Source organism: Sciurus vulgaris (genome assembly GCF_902686455.1).
Source record: "Sciurus vulgaris genome assembly, chromosome: 14".
NCBI lineage: Eukaryota > Metazoa > Chordata > Mammalia > Rodentia > Sciuridae > Sciurus > Sciurus vulgaris.
In genome coordinates this window covers 8,539,871-8,558,146 of record NC_136475.1, presented here as the reverse complement: position 1 = coordinate 8,558,146, position 18,276 = coordinate 8,539,871, and the positions used below count along the sequence as shown (strand labels likewise).

The following is an 18,276-nucleotide window of genomic DNA, read 5'->3' as shown; positions in this document are numbered from 1 at the left end:
AGGCCGACTCCAGGGTGGCGTCGGGGCAAACTCCCCTGAGTCAAGGTGCAGGCAGGTCTCCGGCCACCAAGGTCTGATAAGCAAGGCGGAGCTGGGGCTGCAGAGGGCTCAGGGGTGGCCAGCAGCCCAGACTGGGCCATGGCGGCCTCTGTCTGGTGGTTTACCTGGCCAGTGTGGTCGGGCAGGAGGGGTCCCTGGGGCCAGCAGCATAATAGTGGAGATAAGAGAGAGAGGGGACAAAGGGAAGGGAGGACTTCCCTGGAGGAGGGAGGAAAGGGCTGGGGAGGGAGCAGGAGGGGATCTGGGGCTGATGGGAGGCAGGAGCTTGCAGAGGATCGGGGGAGACCAGCAGGGTGGATGGGGACAGGGCAGGGCTGGCTGGCCTCTATCCCAGCCAAGGGGCCAACAGGTGAAGAGCAGGCCCTTCTTGGGGCTGAGGTGCTGCAGCCGGAGGGTAAGGGCAAACCCCTAGAGAACCCGCAGGTTCCGATGCTCCGGGAGGGGAGTGAAAGGGGGTCTGAGCAGAAGGTGGAGCCGGAGCAGGGCCAGCCAGGGGAGCTGGAACTGATGGCGGTCCAGGCCTGCGGCCAGCCTGGGCTCTGGGGCAAGAGCCGCAGAAGCCTCTAGTCCAGGCTGAGCTGGAGTGGGGGCAGGCGGTCCCCAGGAGCAGCTCGCTCTGTCAGGAAGGAAGCAGCCATGGGGCGGCAGGGGGCTTGGCCTCAGATCTGCCGCCACTGGCCACAGCCAGGCCCAGATCTGCCAGGTCCCCGGGCCTCCCTGCCCTCCCGCAGACCCCAGGCCCGGCCCCTTCACTCTCCACCCGTGAGCCTCCAGCACGGAGGGGTTAAGGGGTAGGAAACTCACCTGCTGGGTCCTACAGTTTCAGGGAGGTGACCCGGGGGATGTGGAAGAGCTGAGTCTCCTCAGAGCTGGTAGAGCTGCAGCACAGAAGGAGAGTGTCCCCAGAACAGAACCCCAGCCCCCACTCAGGGACCAACCCGAGTCCTGGGGCCCTCCAGGAGAGAGGAAGAGCTTCAAGAAGATGCTTGGGTGGTTGTGTTGCAGCAAGAAGGATGCAGGGCAGACATATGAAGGACTTCCAGGCCCTGGAACTCCTTAGTGTATGTGTTTCTTTAGGCCTAGACTCTGATCCTTCTCTGCCAGGGAGGTTTCAGGAGTGGGTATGGCAGGGGATGAGGGCCCAGTATCTAGGAGGACTCCTTCCTGGGTCTCTGGCGTCCCCAACCCCACCCGGTCCCCTGAGATCCTGGCAGCCCCTCACCTGAGGCGTTTCCGGATGGGGCGGAAGTATTTGGAGGTCTTCACAGCAAAGATGATACTGGGGATGAGGAAGAAGGTGCACCAGGCCAGGCAGAACCAGAAGGCATTCTGGACGGGGCGGGAGCTCCGTCAGCTGGCCGCCTTCCCAGCTGCTCTGCCCCAGGCTCGGTGAGGGCAGGGGGCAGCCGTGACTAGTGCTCATGCTGCCCCCCAATGGGGCTTGAGTCCACGGCCCTGGGGAGCCAGGCACTCACCCAGGGGTCAGCCACCATGTCGCACAGCATCACACGGCCATTGTCCAGGGCCCCGGAGAGGGGCTGGCAGGTGGCGATGTGCTGAGTCACCTGTGTTGGCAAAGGAGGCAGGCACATGCAGGGACACCCAGACCCACGGTGTGCGCCAGGCGTGCGCCTCACATTCAGCGAGAGGTGGACAGGGTCGCGCAGGAGTCTGGGGCAGCTGGCAGGCGCGGAGATGGAGGCACCGGGCTGCTGCTCCTGCCCTTGGCCTGGGGGCGTGGCCTTGCTGTGCCCACCGGGCGGCCCTCACCCTACGGCCAGCACAGACGTGGGCACGCACTTGCGCACATGGTCTCACGGGCATGTAGCGGGCGCACACACGCAGACACGCCCGGGCCAGGCCAGCCTGGTGAGGGGTCCAGGCCAGGGAGGGGCCCGGGCAGGGCAGACGGCGTGTTCTGGACAGGCAGGGCCACCCTGCTCACGCCGGTGCTAGGCAGAGGCGGGCGGGCAGCGATAGGCCTCGAGCAGGGAGCAGAAGGCAGGCCCGGGAGGTTGGGTCCAACCCCGAAAGCCAGGGCACCCCCAAGGGGCTGGAGGGTAGCGCAGCCGGCTGCCTCGGCAGCGTGGGGACACCAGCGCTCTGAGCCAGGCTAGTCCAAGCGCCACTCACCTCCTCTCTCACCCAGGCCACATACTGTGAGAAGTAGCCCAGCCCCCGGGTCAGGAAGCAGGTGCTTTCCTGAAAGAAAGAGGAGGCTGGCTGGCAGGAGGCCCAGGAGGCCCAGAGGCCCAGGAGGCCCCTGCCCCGGGTCTGGCGCCTGGGGTCGGGATGGGTCCCCTGGAGTGTGAGGGGACCAGGCTGGAGGGGCAGCAGGTGGAGTCGGTCCCAGCCCCACTCACGCTCCTCAGGATGTTGCTGGCCCGGGCGGGCAGCTCTCCCCGGAGGCGGGAGACGTTGCTCAGGATGCCCGCGGTCTCCAGCTGGAGGAGAGAGGGGCCTCAGCTCGGGGAGTGGGACCCAGCCTTCCGACAAGCACCGCTCCTGGCCCTGAGCGCCCAGAGGCCCACCCACCCCCGCAGCTACCTGAAGACGCGGGGTAGAGGACTCCAGGGCCCGGGCGCTGAGGTTGAGCCTCGCCTGTGGAGGAGAGGCTGGTGAGGGAGGGGTGTGGGGCGGGCAGGCGGGTCCTGGGCCTGCTGCTCCTCCACTGCCCCTCCCCCAGGTCACAGGCTCCTGCCAGACTCACCGCCAGGCTCTGTTGAGGGACAACCTCCTCCTCCAAGAGTTTCCTGAGCCCTTGGGCCTCCTCTCTCAGCTGCTGCCCCAGCGAAGAATTGCCCTGAGAGGGAACAAAGATTGAAATGCCCCACGCCCCCCGCAGGACAGGGTTTGCTGGTGAGTCTGTGGCCCAGACTCCCAACCTGACACACTGAGGAGGCACAAGTGCTAGGATCAGAGGCAGAAAATGGAGGCTTCTCCAGCTCCAGGGAGACCTGGGCCCCAGCTCTACACCTACCCCTGGCCTGCTGGGTGCCCTAAGTTAGCCCCAGGACCCTGCTCACAATGGCATCTGCTGACACTGAGGGGCACTCCTTGCTCTGCCCAGGAGGCTAGGCTGCGCCAGGGTCTCTGAGATGTCTCAGAGAACTTCTTGAACTCTAAATGTTTGTGCATACCAAGTGCCATCTCTTCCCCGGGAGGGCATCCGTCATGGTGTCTGGCACCTGTCATTGTGAGGCACCTATCCCTGCAGATTCTGTGACTGGCGTGTGCGCGGGAAAACTTGCCTCACTGGGTGATATCAGGCCAGTGACTTCATCTGACCTGAGATGGGCATCAGTCCACTTTACAGATGAAGGACCTGAGGCTCAGAGATGCTGAATGACTTGCCCAAGGCCACACAGCCAATTGGTGGCAGAGCTTGAGCTGGATCAGATGGCACAGAGCCTCCAATCCAGTTTGGTAATTAGGAGCCTCCCCATCACTGGCGAGGGGACCCTCGGCCTCCTGCTCGGCCCTCATCCCTTCTACAGTCCTAGCATCCCTCCCGCCTCCTGCCTGCCGCGGGCCCAGCGGGGTCTCTGCTTGCTTCTCACTTGGGCCTGGGCCAGCCCGTCCAGCTCCAGGGCCAGCTGCCCCACGTCGGTCTTCACCACAGGCTTCCGGATCTGCGGACAGATGGGATGAGTTCCCAGGGGCCACCTGGCCTGCCTCCAGCCCCCAGTCCCCAGCCTGTCAGAGCACATGGGTCATAGGGCCTTGACCTGGAACTGGGCAACGTTTCAGACGTTTTCCAAAACGACAACAGAAGTGGGGTGCCCCGAGCCGCGGGGGTTCAGTGCTGGGGGTCCGGCCGGGGAAGGCGTTCCACCAACAGAGGTGGGGCCCCGCCCCTCAGCCCTGCTGCCAGCCTGCGGGCCTGAGGTGCCACCGTCACCTGCAGGAGGAACTCCTGGTAGTTAACAGTTTCCAGTCCACTGCTCTGCAGCGCCTCCAGGTCCCGGCGGGCCTCTGGGCTCAACAGGTCCAGGTCCTGCACGTCCAGCCGGAAGCTCTGCAGGTCCTGCTGCAGCTTGTGCGTGTACTGCAGGGAAGGGGCGGGTGGGAGCCGGCCAGGGGGCAGGCGGATCCAGACCCCCCAGGCAAGCGGTCACCAGCCCTGGGACCTGCGTCCTGGGCATGGGCACCGCCTTCTCTAGACAGGCCGCACCCCACGCAGCCTCGGGCCTCTACTCCTAGGGTGGCCCCAGCTCCCTGCCACGCCCACTGTCTGCCCGGCTGTGACACAGACCTCCTGTGCCATCCGGGCCCTTTATCACATCCACAGCGCCCCCGTCTCCGCAGGCCCCAGGTTCTAGATTCTCTTGGGTATGTGTGCGCTTGTCAACTGCCATCAGCTCCCTGGCGGTGGGACCTCAGCTACCTACTGTACACCCAAGTCCCGGGCATCTAGGGCGGAGACTCCTAGGCATGTAGGGGCTGAGGTCCAAGTTTGTGGACTGTGTGGATGAATGAATGAATGAATGAACACAACCGCATTTCCAGGAAAGATCCTTGGCATTTCCCTACCATCGCTGCAAGAGATTTAGGGCTCATGAAATTTAGGGCTCAGAGTTTAGCAGATGAGAAACTGAAATCAGAGAGGGGCATTCACCTGCTAGACAATGCACAGCAAATTATCTGCTCACCACTTCGGCCAGGCTACCTTTCCCCAGGGGGCAAAAAAGCCCTAACCCTCTTAGAGGTGGGGTCTTAGTATGGGGGATCCGTGCAGTGGCCCTGAAAGGCAGGCCTTGCCTCACGGATCTCTGTGTCATCTGCCTGCCGCTTTCTTCCTTGAGGATGCGTATTTCTAAGTCACAATGGTGAGTTGCCAGATGGACTCTGAGGACCTTAATTCCCCTTCCAGGGGAGAGACCAGGGTTGAGACCTCTCCAACTGAGATCCGGGACTTCCAGTCAGCAGGGCAGGGAGTACCCCGAGCCCGGGGCCCTGCTGGCAGTCTTCATCCATGGAGTGACAGGAGTGAGCTGAGGCCCTAAGCCGACGGTTCCAGGTCACACAGCCTGGGGCTGGGACTGGATCCTGTGGCTGAGAATGGGGGTGGATCCGAGAGGAGTGGGGGGTCTCTCGGGACAAAGCTGACAGAGATCAGCATGCTGCTTCCAAGTGTAGCTGGGGGCGGCCGGGGAGGGGACGTGGGTTTCCCAGGATACCTCAGAAACGAGAGGCCCGCCTCCCACCTCAACTAGGCACCCAGAGAGGCTGGGAGGGGAGGTTCACAGCCTCCACACATTTAGAGTCATGCTCTCAAAGTTTGTCCCCTCTGTGAGGTGGCCTCTTGGTTTGTTCTAGACCTGCCTCTGGCCAGCATAGGCAGGCATCTCCACCAACTTCCAGTGGGGCCTCTGACAAGCAGATGTCCCAGTCCCAAGGGGCACAGGGAGAGTCCTGGGAGTTAGGCTGGCCGTGGGTGCTGAGCAAGGCCCCAGAGGGCCCTGTACCCAACATGCTCCCCACGGCTGGACGCCACGCCCCTCCGTCCCTTCCTTTCTGCCCACAACCTCGGCTGCATAGGTTTTCCCTGGAGCACGGTGCTCAGGGCTGGCACAGCCTCCAGGGGCTCACCCACGCATCTGGAACCTTCCCTGGCTCTGGTCCTGGGCCAGGCCCTGAGCACCTCAACTGGACTCCCTGGGTTCCCAGAAACTGAGACGAGACCCGAGCAGGGGCATCTGAGGAGAGGGCCTCGCAGCCTTCCGAAATGTTCTACCTGGCTGATATTCAGGTGCTCCTCCAGGTTGTAGGAGTCATTGAGCTGCAGGACCTTCCAGAGCGCGGCCCCTTCCCTGCACTGCCTGAAGGGAGGGCGAACCGGAGGAAGGGGGCTGGCGGGCGCCCACGTCACCCTCGGGACACTACCTCTGCCCCTCCCGCAGGCCCTGCTCGGCCCCCAGCCCCGGCTATGCGCTCACTGATAGGCCAGGAGGATGCTGATGTTCTTCCTCAGGCCCAGAAGGTGGGACAGGTTCAGGGACGGGGGCAGGTTCCCTGGGGTGTCTGCAAACTGGGAGGGACGGGGAGAAACGGGCGCTGAGCATGGTGGCAAGGCTGCCCACTGCCCTGAGCCCACCCTGGCGGAGCAGAGACCACTGGACGCACCGCTGTGACTCAGCCCGATCTGGCCTCAACTCCAATGGGCCCTGGGCCCACCTGCTGGCGGGGGCAATGCCCGCGAATCTCTAGGAGGGCAGTCGGCCTGACCTTCTGAGAGGACCCAGGCTGGCGCCCCGGCTCACCCACCAGAATGCACATGGGCACCAGGGTCCCCAGGCCCTGGGCTCCGGGTCGGGGGAGGAAGGGGCCGGGTGTGAGTGGAACCTGGGGGGCCCTTGTCCCGAGGCCCAGGCAGCTCCCGGGGGCTCACGGCTCTGCCTGTCCCTGTCCACCGTGCCTTCTCTCCTCCATCCTCGCTCTGCCGTCCCGCTCTCCCCCTCTCTGCCCATGCCTCCCTCGGTGCCCGGCCTGCAGTGGCAACCGCCCACCTGGTACAGCTCCCCGCTCTCCCAGCTCTGGCACACCAGCGTCTGCACGTTGCCGCCCACCAGGAAGGTGGCGAAGACCAGGAGGACGAGGGGGGCGGCGAAGAGGAAGCTGAAGCCCACCCCTCTGGGAAGGTGAGAGAGAGATTGAGGGACAGCGGGCACCAGCCACCGGCCAGACCTCTCCCCAGTAACACCCGGGGCCAGCACGGCCGAGGGGTCTCCTGGGCAGTCCCCGCCTGGTCCCCCTGCACCCCACCTTGCTGTCAGGGTCCTGCTGGCCCTGGTGGCCCAGAGGAGGGGATGGCTGGTTTGCTCACAGAACCAGGTCTACCTGACACCTAGCAGCTGTGGGGGTGACCTGATCCAGAACCCAGTCTTCAAAAGGGTCACCAGGCATGCTGGCCAGCAGGGGCAGTGAGTAGTAAGGACCCTCAGAGCAGGAGCTACTGACTCGTAGGCTCCTTTGGGAGGTGGTCACAGCCCCATTCCAGGCTGAGAGGCTTGGAGAGGGAAACAGGTTGGAGGCAGCCCCGATGCGCCCATGCGGCCTGCACCCTTGTGCAGTGAATGGCCTGCCCAACTGTGCACAGCAGCCCTGGCTTGGACAACATCTAGTCTAGGGAAGGCAAACAGGGTGCCGCCTTGTGTTGCTGGTGCTGCTGCCTGGATTCCAAGGCTCTGTCTGGACCCAATGGGAAAGCATGTCCACTGAGGGCCACAGATGTCCCCAGGGTCTCCCAGGAAATGGGGGGGGGGCCTCTTACACCATGAGGAAGCGGGCTCCGGCCTCGCCCTTGGCTTCTGAGTGGCTGGGGTCCTCTCTGGCAGATAGTCCCCAGATGCCCAGGCTGAGGCCCAGCAGGTTACAGGCCACCACAAGCAGGACCACGGAGCACAGCACGCAGCCCAGGATCCACCTGCCATGGAGAGGGGTAGGGATTCACTGGGAAGGGAGGCAGCGGGCTCTGGAGAGGCTGCTGAGGGACCCAGAGGCTGGGCAGGGCCTTCACTCAAGGCGAGGGCTCCGAAGAGCTGTGTAGATGCTTTCTGAGGCCCCGCTGCTCAGTCCAGGGGCACACAGCCAGGTGGGGACCCCAAGGCCGAGGGGCAGGAGTCCTGACTTAAAACAGGCAGAGGTGCAGGGCCGCCAGGGGTGACCAGGGGCTAGAGGTGGGGCCCTGGCAACAGAGAGGCTGGACGCCCATAATACCCGGCCGGGGCCCCTGGCACCTGTATGTCTCATATCTCTGCACCTCCTTCAGGTACGGGCGGCTGTTTTCTTCCAACTCCTCCAGAGCCTGGCTCCAGCGGGAAGCTGCCTCCAGTTCTGGGAACCCTTCAGCCAGTGTCCCCATGCCGTCGGGCTTCTGGGCCACGGCCGCCTTCAGATCTGCCCAAAGCCATGGGCTCAGGGGATGCAGAGGGCGCCCAGGGGTCAGGGAAGAGCCTCTGGGACCCACAGAGGGCCTGCCAGGGAGGACAGCCCTGCCCACCCCTGCCCGACTCCGCTCCTCCGGGCAAGCCTGCCTGGTAGGGGAGGCAGGGCTGCAGACTGGGCCAGTGCGGCCCAGAGACCTCACCTTGGATCACATGGTCCATCTGCATGGCGACCAGGAATGGGAGGCTGTTGAAGGTACCGTTCTCCTGCAGGAACCCAACGGGGATGTGCCTCCAGCCCTCTAGTGGCGTCCCAGCTTGGGGGACCCCAAGTCACCAGGCCCAGAAGGAAGGCACCCCACTGGTGGCTCCCTGCTCAGGTCACATTCCCTTGGTTCTCTTGGTCAGCCGACCTGACTTAATGCCCTTGTTCCCCAGAGACCCCTCCCTTCCATTCCGTCCTTCCCGGACAGAAGGTCACCTGGGCCATCCTCTCCTCTCCTGTCCATCCTGCAAACCACTGCCAGCCCTATGCCCCGCTTCCCTCTCCCCGGGACGGCTGACTCACTGTTTCCCCAGCTCCAGGCCCTGGGTCATAGGAGCTGACTCACCTGGCATGCTCCCCCAGGGCGGTCCCCACCCAGGAGAGCCCGCCCGCCCTGCGGAGCTCAGTCAGAGTGCCGGCGCTTGCCCCCGACCCCAACCCACCCCGACCTGCCTCCTCCCTCAGGATGCATGCCAAGGGCTGGCAAGTGAGCCTCTAGCCCGAGGTCACAGGGGTGGCCTTGAGTCTTAGGCTCAGCTGGGCTCCCACTTCAAAATGGGTAAACTGAGGCCCCCACTGTGAGTTCCCAGGCAGGTGGAAGAGGAGTCAGGCGCCAAGTGGACACTCACCTCCTGGACCATGCTGGAGAAGTTGGCCTCTGGGACATCCTTCAGGTGGTGCAAGACGTTGTCCACGGGGGGCACCTGCAAAGGGGCGGGGTGTCTACGGAAAGGCCTCTGAACCCTCAGGTGTGCAGTGGGGACCACTTCAGCCCAACTCCCTGGGTAGCAGTGAGGACTCCAGAAGCCAGTGCAGGAAGCCCAAGGCTCGGTGTGTGGCCCAGGGGGAGCCCCTGACTCCCTGCCGAAGTGAAGGTCCTCAACCCTGGGCGCTCGGGCCCAGCACGGAAGGAGCAGCCTGAGGGAGGGGATGGGGGACTGGGCCTGAGGAAGCCCCAGACCACCTGGCGGTGGCAGGCTCCCCCGTGAGCCCCAGGAGACTCTGCCCGGCCGCACCTGCGTGAAGTCAGCACCTAGCTCCAGGGCCCGGGCCCGGTCCTGGGTGTCTGTGCAGTCCCTCCCGCAGCCAGCCTGCTGCAGCAGGGCCAGCAGGCGATCCCGATGCTTCCGCACAGCCGGGCCCAAGCGTTGCTGCCCCTCCTGCAGCTCCACCGACGTGCTGTTCAGGGCCCGGAGCTGGTCCACGGAGACCTGCAGGGCTAGGAGGGCCACACCTGGCCTGAGTGGGGTCCTGGCCTCCCAGCCCTGCAAGAGGCAGAACATTCCTTCCCTCCGGTCAAAGGGACTGGGGTCATTAACCTTTAAGGTCACAGTGGAAACTGCCCCAGGGCACGTTAAGCCAGGACATAGGCCGGGATGCCGGAGGACATGGGATCTGGGGTGAGGGATGGGGACGGCACAGGGGGGGCGGGGGCAGCTGGCAATCCAGGGCTGGGGAGGGTGGGCCTGCCCTGGAGGACGTCTGTTGGCCCCGCCCCACGCGGGGCACCTGTCCAGCTCACCCTGGCCCAGGTCGTGCACCGAGGCCAGCGCCAGGTACACGGTGCTCCTGAGCTGGCTGTGGATGGTGGTGCCGATGCTCTCGCCAACCCCTGGGGAGCACAGGGCACAGGGCTGTCTCAGGGCTGGCCCCCAGGAACTGGGGGTGACTCCTTCCCCACCCCTCCTGCTCCCCAGGTCCCAGCCCTGGGCTCTGCAGGGCAGGTGCTGGCTTCTCCACCACAACAGGGTGGCCGCGGTGCTGGCCTGCCAGCTGGACCACCCCCGTGAAGGTGCTCCCAGGGGAAGGCCAGACTGGGCCCTGGGCTTCCGGCTGTCCTGCTCACCATCCAGCTCTTTCAGGACTCGCTCCTGGGGCACGGAGAACTGCTTCGCCACGGCCTGTAGCTCCTAGACAAACACAGGGCTGTGAGCCACCTCTCCTGTCCCTTGGCGGCCTTCTCTCCTGGGGACATTGCAGTGCAGTCACTCAGGGCAGTGACTCCCCAGCAGGGGGTGGCCACGTGTGCAGAGGAAAGGCACCCTTTCCCCTTTGCAGCCCATGAACACAGAGTGCCCTCTCTGCTCTGTCCCGCCTGGGCCTGGTGCTCAGGAGGCACGTGGGGACAAGGTGCTCACCTTGGGGACATCGGAGACCAGGCCCCGCAGGCTGAGCAGGGTCTCAGGCACGGCTTCGACACTGGGCCCCATCTGCTCATGTGTGCGTTGGTTGGTGACAAAAGCACAGACCACACCAGCCCTGCGGGAGGGGGTCAGGAGGGAGGGCTCGAGGGTGGCCGAGGGTCAGCCACGGCCCAGCCCCCGCCCTGCCGGGGCAGCCCTCACAGCAGCACGAGGGTGGTCAGCAGCAGGAAGGCCATGAGGGAGCCGCGCTCACAGGCCATGGCCTTGTGCTCCGTCTTCACGCGGCCACCACAGCGCCGGCGACTGCGGCAACAGCAGAAGCAGAGGCCGGTGATGGGCAGCGCCAGGAGGTAGAGGCCGGCGATCACGGCACACACCACGTAGCCCGCCTCGTACCGCACCACCTGGGCAGGGCGAGGCGTCAGGGCCCACCCCTCCCTCAGCGGCTCCTGAGAGCAGGGGAGCAGCTCCCTCCTTGGTCCATGCAAGAGAGGCGTGGTGTCCCTCCTGGCTACCATCTCACAGGTGAGAAAGCTGAAGTTCAGGGAGGTTCAGACCCACCGCAGACCCCACCCCAGTGAACTGCAGGGCTGTGGGGGGAACCCAGGCCCGCCACTGCAGCACCCGTGGGGGCGGAAGAGATGACCCCACCCTGGCAAGCACCCAGCAGGGGGCACTGAGCTGGCCAGATGGGCCCCTCCTGCTCAGCCCAAGCAGGTCCCCCTTGGTTCTCACCTCGTCCACCTTCAAGGAGGCTGGCTCATTCAGCAGGGCCTTTACCAACTCTACAGGGAAAGAACCGAGTTGAAAGTTTGGGGATAGCCACTGCCCTGCATCCCCCTCCCCACTACCAGGCCCAGATGGGATCTTTGAGGTCATCCTGCTGGGCCTCAGCACTGCCCCAGGAGGGAGTCCCTCAGGGCAGGCTTTTGGACCTAGAGGGGAGGCCAAAGCCCCTCCCCTCCTCCAGGTCCCCACCCCCATCCTGTGGCCCTCCCAACTCCATGGCCACCAGACCCAGAGAATGAGCCAGGTTTATGTGCTTCTAATGCAAGGTCTCCTCTTTAGAGGAGAAACAGGCTCAGAGAGGAAGAGGGGCTTGCCCTAGGGCACACCAGAAGGTTCTAGAATCTTCTCCAATGCTGCCCCTGGCACCCCAGGACTTCTAGGAGGAAGAAAGCTGTGGAGGATCCTGGGGACCCTGCCCTCCCCCCAAGCGCCCATTGACAGGATAGGCACAGGGAGGCTGCAGGACCGTGGGCCAGGCGCATGGCCGGGGCGCACTCACCCGAAGGGAAGGGGTTGAGCTGCACCACGGAGAGGAAGCGGCGCACCATGCGGTAAAGGGGGTCCAGGGGGCCTGGCGCCCTGACGCGAGGGGCCAGCCAGCGGGTCCTGGCTGCTGGGGAGAATGCCAGGCGCGCCGCCGGGCCGAGGGACCCGCAGTCGGCGGCCACCGCTGGCGGCAGGCTCAGCGCCAGCCCCAGGCCCAGGCCCAGCAGAGGCGCCAGAAGGCCCGGCGCGCGCATCGTGGGGTCCGGCAGGCAGGCAGCGGCGCAGGCAGGTCGGGCTCAAGCGGCGGAGGGTGCAGGCGAGCCCGGGGCAGGCCGCGCATCCTTCGGCAGCCTTCCTCCCTCTGTCCCCGCGGCTCTCAAACCGGCCCGACAGGTTTGGGCTCCCAGCTACCTGGGCACCCGCCGAGAGCTGGAGCGTAGGAGGCAGGGGCGGAGGCCTGGGGAGGGGCAGGGCCTGGGCCTGACGCCCTTGGCTGTGGGGAAACCTGGGCTCCCCTCCCTCCCCAGACGCTGGGCCGGGGCTGTGTAGGAGCAGGTCCAGGCGGTGGCCAGTGCCGCTGGATTATCGGGGTGGCCCAATTTCAATCTGGTAAAACAGCCACCCAGTGCAGCCCTGCCAGGGGGCTCAAAGACCAGATGACAGGCCAAGGGAAACTCTCACTTTCCCTGCTTCCTCTGGGACCTGCTCTGTCCCCGGGGGTCATGCCCAGCCAGGCCAACTTGGAACAGAGGGGCACCTGACTGAGGCAGGGCAATCCCAGTAGGGGAGGGCAAACCTGGTAAGGGTGTGCCCTTCCGCCCAGCCTCTCCCCACCCAGGCTGGAGGGACTGATCAGGGAGATGCCCAGGGATGTGCCTCCACAGGCCTCTGTCTTGTAAATGGCTTTTGCCGAGTGCCCCAAAAGTTGCCAGCAGCTGATCAGGTCATGCGGAAATCTCACTGAATGGGCGGAGGATGTACTGGTGAACGCCAGAATCAGTCCCAAAGGCCACCCCCGAGGAGCTGACAGGAGGAGCATCTCCCGGGCACGCTGGGCACTCATCAAAGTCAACCTTGTGCAGATGTCCCTGTTGACATGAAACTTGATGCGTCAATAAAGAACAAATAGCAGGTTCCAGAACAGTGCAGGGTACGGAGCAGGACGGTCTCTGGAGAAACGCGAGTGATTTTAAATTCTCTTGCTCAGCTGTGCGTCCTCATTTCTGTGCACTGAACACCCGCCACTGTGTCTCAAGGCGTAACAGGGGTTCGCGAGTTTTCACACCAGTCCCTCCACTATTGGGAGCCCTGAAGGGAGGGGCTGGCTCGATGGTTTTGGGTGAACTTGGGACCCCCAAGTTTAGTTCAGGGCAGTAGCTCGGGACTGGTTTACGAGGTGGGTGAGAGGCCTGGGGATTGGGGCCTGCCCAGTGGAGTGAGTGATGAAGAGTCTGGTGTTGGAATGGGCGGGCAGCGAGTTCCTGAGCCTTCCGGTTGCTTCCACTGCAGCTTTCTCAGAGCTGGGGAACGAGAGTGCCCAGCCATAGAGTCCACTTAATAACGGGGTGCGGATGGGAAATGGAACCTCATCAAAGAGTGATTCAGAGTTGAGGATCAGCACTGCGGTGAGTGACACGAGGGGATGCCTAGCACCCTGGCACCCTGGTACAGTAGGAGCGGGCTGTGGCCAGGGAGGGTCCTGTGCCAGCTCTTCCCTGTAGGCCTAGCCCTGGGATATGGAGGGAGGCCCTGCCCACCCTGCCTGCCCAAAAGCTGACTACAGGCCGAGCCCACCTGCCCTGCCCCACAGCCTTCTCCCCAGACTCACCTGAGCCCAGCACCTGTGCTGGGGGCTCTTGCATCTCAGAGGCTGCCCGGCCTCTCCAGGGCTTCTCTGCTCCTCCTGTCTGTCCCTCCCCCTCCAGTTCAATCAGTTAGAAAGAATGGCTCCCCGCGATCACTTTCTAACTTTAGCCCCATCACCAGCAGATGGAAATAGCTCTTGCCTGGCTCAATATAACCCACCTATGGGGAAATTAGTAACTGCCATTGAGGCTTCCTGTACTTTCTGCACACTGGTGGCGAGAGGTTGAGGTCGCAGCTCTGAGGGAGGATCGAAATCCTCGAGGACTTGGGAAATAAGCAGGTGCGTCACTCTCCACTCTGTCTCCCCTCAATTATTATAATTAAGCCAATCACCAGCTGGTGCTGTTGTCTTCACAGATGTCTTTACGTGTACTTGGAAGGTGAGATTGCCCGCAGAAGAAACTCCAAGTCTCTTCCTTGGCCTGGGGGCACGAAGGCTGATCAAGGTACTGAATTCACCTGTCGACAGGTGGAGCAATCGAGGCCTGGATGAAGAGGTTTCGTGAATCAGGGGCCAGGCCAGGAGTCAATCCCTAGGTCTCCTGAGCAGGTTCCTGATGGAACAATCCATCATCAGGTCTGCTGGGGAGCACAGGTGGACTCAGGCCGGCGATGGAGTGGCGCTATAATCGAATGTTGCATTAGCTTACAAAAGCTGATTTCATAACACGGTTTTGGAAGACTTAAGGAATTTCTCAGAATCTGTACAACAGGGGGTCTGGGTGTACTTCCGTACCGCCGTGAGGTTGAAAAACCACGAAGTCTGCCATCAGAGGCCATCTGCACTGAGATATGTTCCCCTGACTGGAGAAACGGAAAGTGAATGGAAGTCAGGAATAGATAGAAAAGTTCCCAGACGAAAATTCCGTGCATGCAGGGTAAACCCCGTGAGGAGGGGTGGGATGAGAAGGGAGGCAGCTCCTCAGCGAGTGGCCTGTCCCTGGGAGTCTCCTTCTGAACCTCCCCAAGCAGTAGGGATGGGGTGAGGCCCAAAGAGAGGCCACAGCAAGCCCGAGGTTTCCAGCAAAGTGCAGAGTCCCTGTGCCAACCTCTGCAGGTCCTGGGAGGCTTCAGTGGGAGAACAGGACATGCAACAGAGGCTGGAAGGGTGGGCCCAGGCCTGAAGGTGGGCCTTCCAGTCCCATGAGACTGGGCTTAGTGGGGCAGCTGGGTTGACAAACAAGACCCAGTGTCTGCTGGAAGCTTCTGGTGGTGCCGCCTGCTCTGGATCCGAGCCTGTCTCTGCTCAGCGCCTAGAAATCTTCTTATCAAAACGGCCAACTGTGTGAAACCAGGTGGAAGGGCACGTGGTCCTGAGGACAGAATGAAGAGTTGAAAGAATCTTGATGGACCGGAACGATGGGCTCAGACCCACAGCTCGAAAAGGAGGCCCCAGAATGTGACAGCCAACTCACAGACCCCGGGATTCACACAACTGCTGTGGAAACAGGATTCATGGATTAACTGCCCACCAGTTAACACGAGTCAGGAGTCAGGAGCGCAGAGAGACAGCTAAGACGTCTTGGTAATGCTAGAGGGCCGAGAGGTCAGAGGTCTGGTGGTGGAGCCCAGTGACATTGTCCCGCACTGCTCTGTCCTGCTGTGCAAAGTGGACTCCCTCTAGAGAAGCCTCCACCAACAGAGGCAGGGACGGGGCCTCCAGGCAGGACCAAGGGTGCCAAGCCTTGAGAGGCCACCTGTGCTGAGGACGGAGGCCACCCCAGGGGCCAGCAGGGGAGTAGGTAGGTCGGGGAAACAGCCAGCCTGACTTCTGGCCTTCTACACTGGAGGGAGCCGTTCCCTCCTCACATTCTGTCCCTGTACAGAGCTGGCCGCCTCAGCCTGGTCCAGGGCCACAGAAGGACCAGGGTTAGTGCTGCCCTCTCAGGGTCCTCTCCCAACCGCGCCCCCTTTCCCATGCCTCTGGTGCCCCCTGCAGGCTAAGGATGGGGCTGCAAGTCACAGCGGTCACCCAGACAGTAGGAGAGGAGGTGACGCCTGACCCAGGTCCCAGGCATTCCTGCTCATTGGAAGAAAAATAGCATGAAATGTAAACCGTGGGCATGTTCCCATACAAGTGACGGTGAGTGGGTGTGACTTGGCAGCAAGTCCCCCAAACCTAAGGGAGTGACATAAAACTGTGAGGGGCTGGTGGATCTCTTACCCTCATCCAAGCACATGCCCACTGTCAAGGACAGGGTGGCAGCAAAGCTATGTATTCCCCCGGGACACCTCTTCCTGGTGACACACAAGTCCCCCATGTCTTCACTTTGGAGGATGGTCTTTGGGGGTTGGAGAGATGCAAGGGAACTGACACCTGAGCAGGACCTTGACACCCAGCCAGCAAGGTGGGACAGGGTGAGAGTAGAGAAGACCAAGGGAGGGGCCTGGGGTCTCGCCTGCTGCCCATGGAGTTTCCCCAAGACGGGGTGGCATCCCAGAGCCCCTGCATGAAACCCCCAGGCCCTGGCATGGGAACAGCTGCCCTGGAGAGCGAGGTGCACCTGCCCCCACACGCCCGCAGTTTCTGTGTGAAGGGATGTCAGGCATTCCTGCCCGTGGCCATCTGCATCCCACCTTCCCAGCCCCTCGGCAGATGGCCTTGACCTTAATAAGAAACCACAGTGCCAGGCTGGGGGCCCATGCCCACAGGTCTAGGGAGTATGAGACGGGGTGCCGGCTGGCAGGGGTCCTCTGGGCTTGCAGAGGGCAGGGCAGGAGCGGCTGGGTGGCAGGGACGGACTGGCTGCAGTGACCCCAGCTCTTCCCCCACATGTGTGCAGATACAGAAAGTTCCCTGCCCAGGTCTGGATGGCCTTCGGGTGCCCTAGGGGACCATCAAGGGCCAGTGAGGACATAGTGGAGCTCTTAGGGAGGGGCTCATGTGCCAGCAGAGATCAGATGAGGACACATACCCAAGCAGTTCACTGCAGTGAGGGCCTCCCGCTCAGGTCCAGCTTACACCGAGTAGGGGACAGCAGGGGAAGGACCTCGGGGTCATGTGACCATGCAGTGGTGACATCCAAATTCAAGGCCAGCCTCAGCAACTTAGCAGGACCCTGTCTCAAAATAAGAAATAAAAAGGGCTGGGGACTTCACTTCAGTGGTGAAGTGCCCCTGGGTTCAGTCCCCAGGACAAAAAGAAAAAGAAAAAGAAATGCAGAGAAAATATGGGAAAACAATCATAAGAAGGAAGTTGGCTGTGGGCAGCCAGGGTGGGCAGGGTTTGCTGATTGTGTCACTATTTTCCTGCTGTTTTATTTTTAACCATGTGCATGTGGTATTTTGCCAATCATTTAATATTTTGAGTGAAACGAATCAGGTTTCAGTAATAATTTTTTTACTGTTGCTGAAATAAATAACCACAAGCTTTATGGCCTCAGACAAAACAATTGCTTCCAACGCTGCTCGGTGGGTCAGCAGGTGGGAGGCTCCGCTGGTCGCTCTGCCCTGGGCCCTCAAATGGAAGCTCTGGGTAGAACCGGCTTCAGGCTGTCTGGAGTGTCCTGTTCCTTGTGTCCTGTTCCCTGTGGGCGGGCAGCCCTGGGCTGCCCTCAGTTCCTGCAATTCTCTGGTCCCTGCAAGAAGGTCCCTGCCTGTCAAAACCAGCAGTGGGGCACCAAATCCTTCTCACCCTTGGGGTCTCTTTTCTGTGTTTCTTTCCTCTTCCAGCTCATCTCTCTGACTTCTCTATATTTAAGGAAGCGCAGTGGGCCCATTTGGATATTTCAGGATGGGCTCCCTGTCTGTATTGGCCCTTTTTTCATTACTGTAATGAAATACCCAAGGCAGACTGACTTTATAAAGAAAGGAGGTTTACTTAGCTCACAGTTCAGTGATTCAGGGCATGACACAGATGGCGGGGTGGTGCACATCTGTAATGCCAGCACCTTGGGAGGCTGAAGCAGGAGGATCATGAGTTCAAGGACAACATCTTAGAGAGACCCTGTCTCAAAATAAGCACCACTGGGTTCAATCCCCGTACCAGTTGAGGGGAGGGCATGACACTGGCATTGTCTAGGCTCCAAGCGAGGGCCTTCTTGGCTTTGTCACATCATGGCAGGTGCACCTGTGTGTGAGAGAGACTGCATCTCAAAACAGGAAGCCAGAGGAAGATGGAAGGGGCCCCACGACCCCTTCTGAGGGCCCATCCCCATAGACCTAAGGGCCTCCCACTAGGCCCCACCTCTTAAAGGGTCCACGTCTCAATACCACCACCCTGGGGTCCAAGCAACCAACACATCCAAACTTTGGTGGGGGTCACACTTAAACCATATGCAAACCATCGTACTCTCTGAAAGTCAGCTGATGAGGAAGTTCCATTACTGCCACAAGCTCCAGCAGAGTAGTAGATTGAATAAAGTTTGAATCTTCAGGGGACATCCCGAACTCTGCCTCTGAAGTGTTTCTTTATTGTGAAGTTTCTCGCTGTTCCTCTGTGAATGTCCAGTTTCTTCAAGAGGTGATTTTTCCATGTCAGGTGTCTCTTAGGATTAGGTTCAGTTGAACACGTCAGAAAACTCAAAATAACACTGGGTAAACCAAAACAAATGTATTCATTCTCATACAAAACGAGACTGGAGGTTGGTTATCCAAGACTGGCTTGACAATACCAGGAAGCATCAAAGACCTGTGACCTTCTCTTTCTACTGTATCATCCTAAAGCAGTATCTAACTTGGGATTGTGTTATGGAGAAAAATGGCTGTTGAGAGTCCAGCCATCACATCCACATTCCGGGCTGGGGCTGCTATACCTGAGGTATCTTTCTTTAAACAGCCT

At 61.7% G+C, this 18,276-nt stretch overlaps 1 protein-coding gene and 1 long non-coding RNA gene across 5 annotated transcripts; one reads left to right on the top strand and one right to left on the bottom strand.

The window, feature by feature from the left end:
• Positions 1 to 802: 802 nt before the first annotated feature.
• PROM2 (prominin 2) lies at positions 803 to 12,029 on the bottom strand. Of its 2 annotated transcripts, XM_079110650.1 has the most exons (23): positions 11,644 to 12,028; positions 11,091 to 11,140; positions 10,557 to 10,759; positions 10,350 to 10,470; positions 10,058 to 10,121; positions 9,734 to 9,823; positions 9,228 to 9,430; positions 8,841 to 8,915; positions 8,150 to 8,213; positions 7,800 to 7,959; positions 7,334 to 7,486; positions 6,570 to 6,693; positions 6,000 to 6,091; positions 5,798 to 5,882; positions 3,962 to 4,108; positions 3,621 to 3,692; positions 2,771 to 2,863; positions 2,608 to 2,661; positions 2,424 to 2,504; positions 2,194 to 2,262; positions 1,536 to 1,625; positions 1,283 to 1,389; positions 803 to 938 (listed from the first exon to the last, which is right to left on the bottom strand). In XM_079110650.1, the coding sequence occupies exons 1-23, from the start codon at positions 11,882 to 11,884 to the stop codon at positions 875 to 877; spliced, it is 2,502 nt and encodes an 833-aa protein (XP_078966776.1). In that variant the 5' UTR covers positions 11,885 to 12,028; the 3' UTR covers positions 803 to 874. The 2 variants fall into 2 exon arrangements, with proteins under 2 accessions (XP_078966776.1, XP_078966777.1); XM_079110651.1 differs by lacking the exon at positions 3,621 to 3,692 and having other exon boundaries at positions 11,644 to 12,029.
• Positions 11,152 to 14,206, top strand: LOC306644118. Of its 3 annotated transcripts, XR_013759171.1 has the most exons (4): positions 11,152 to 11,388; positions 13,140 to 13,255; positions 13,620 to 13,776; positions 13,854 to 14,206. It is a non-coding gene; the product is annotated as an uncharacterized lncRNA (long non-coding RNA). The 3 variants fall into 3 exon arrangements; XR_013759172.1 differs by lacking the exon at positions 11,152 to 11,388 and having other exon boundaries at positions 12,069 to 13,255; positions 13,617 to 13,776; XR_013759173.1 differs by lacking the exon at positions 11,152 to 11,388 and having other exon boundaries at positions 12,075 to 13,255.
• Positions 14,207 to 18,276: the final 4,070 nt, after the last annotated feature.

Excerpts from the sequence above, each read along its gene's own strand:
- PROM2 (XM_079110650.1), bottom strand. The coding sequence starts at position 11,884 with ATGCGCGCGCCGGGCCTTCTGGCGCCTCTGCTGGGCCTGGGCCTGGGG. Across the intron at positions 9,824-10,057 it reads AGTCCTGAAAGAGCTGGATG|GGGTTGGCGAGAGCATCGGC; the intron begins GTGAGCAGGACA and ends TGTGCTCCCCAG. Across the intron at positions 6,694-7,333 it reads GGAGCCCGCTTCCTCATGGT|AGGGGTGGGCTTCAGCTTCC; the intron begins GTAAGAGGCCCC and ends TCACCTTCCCAG.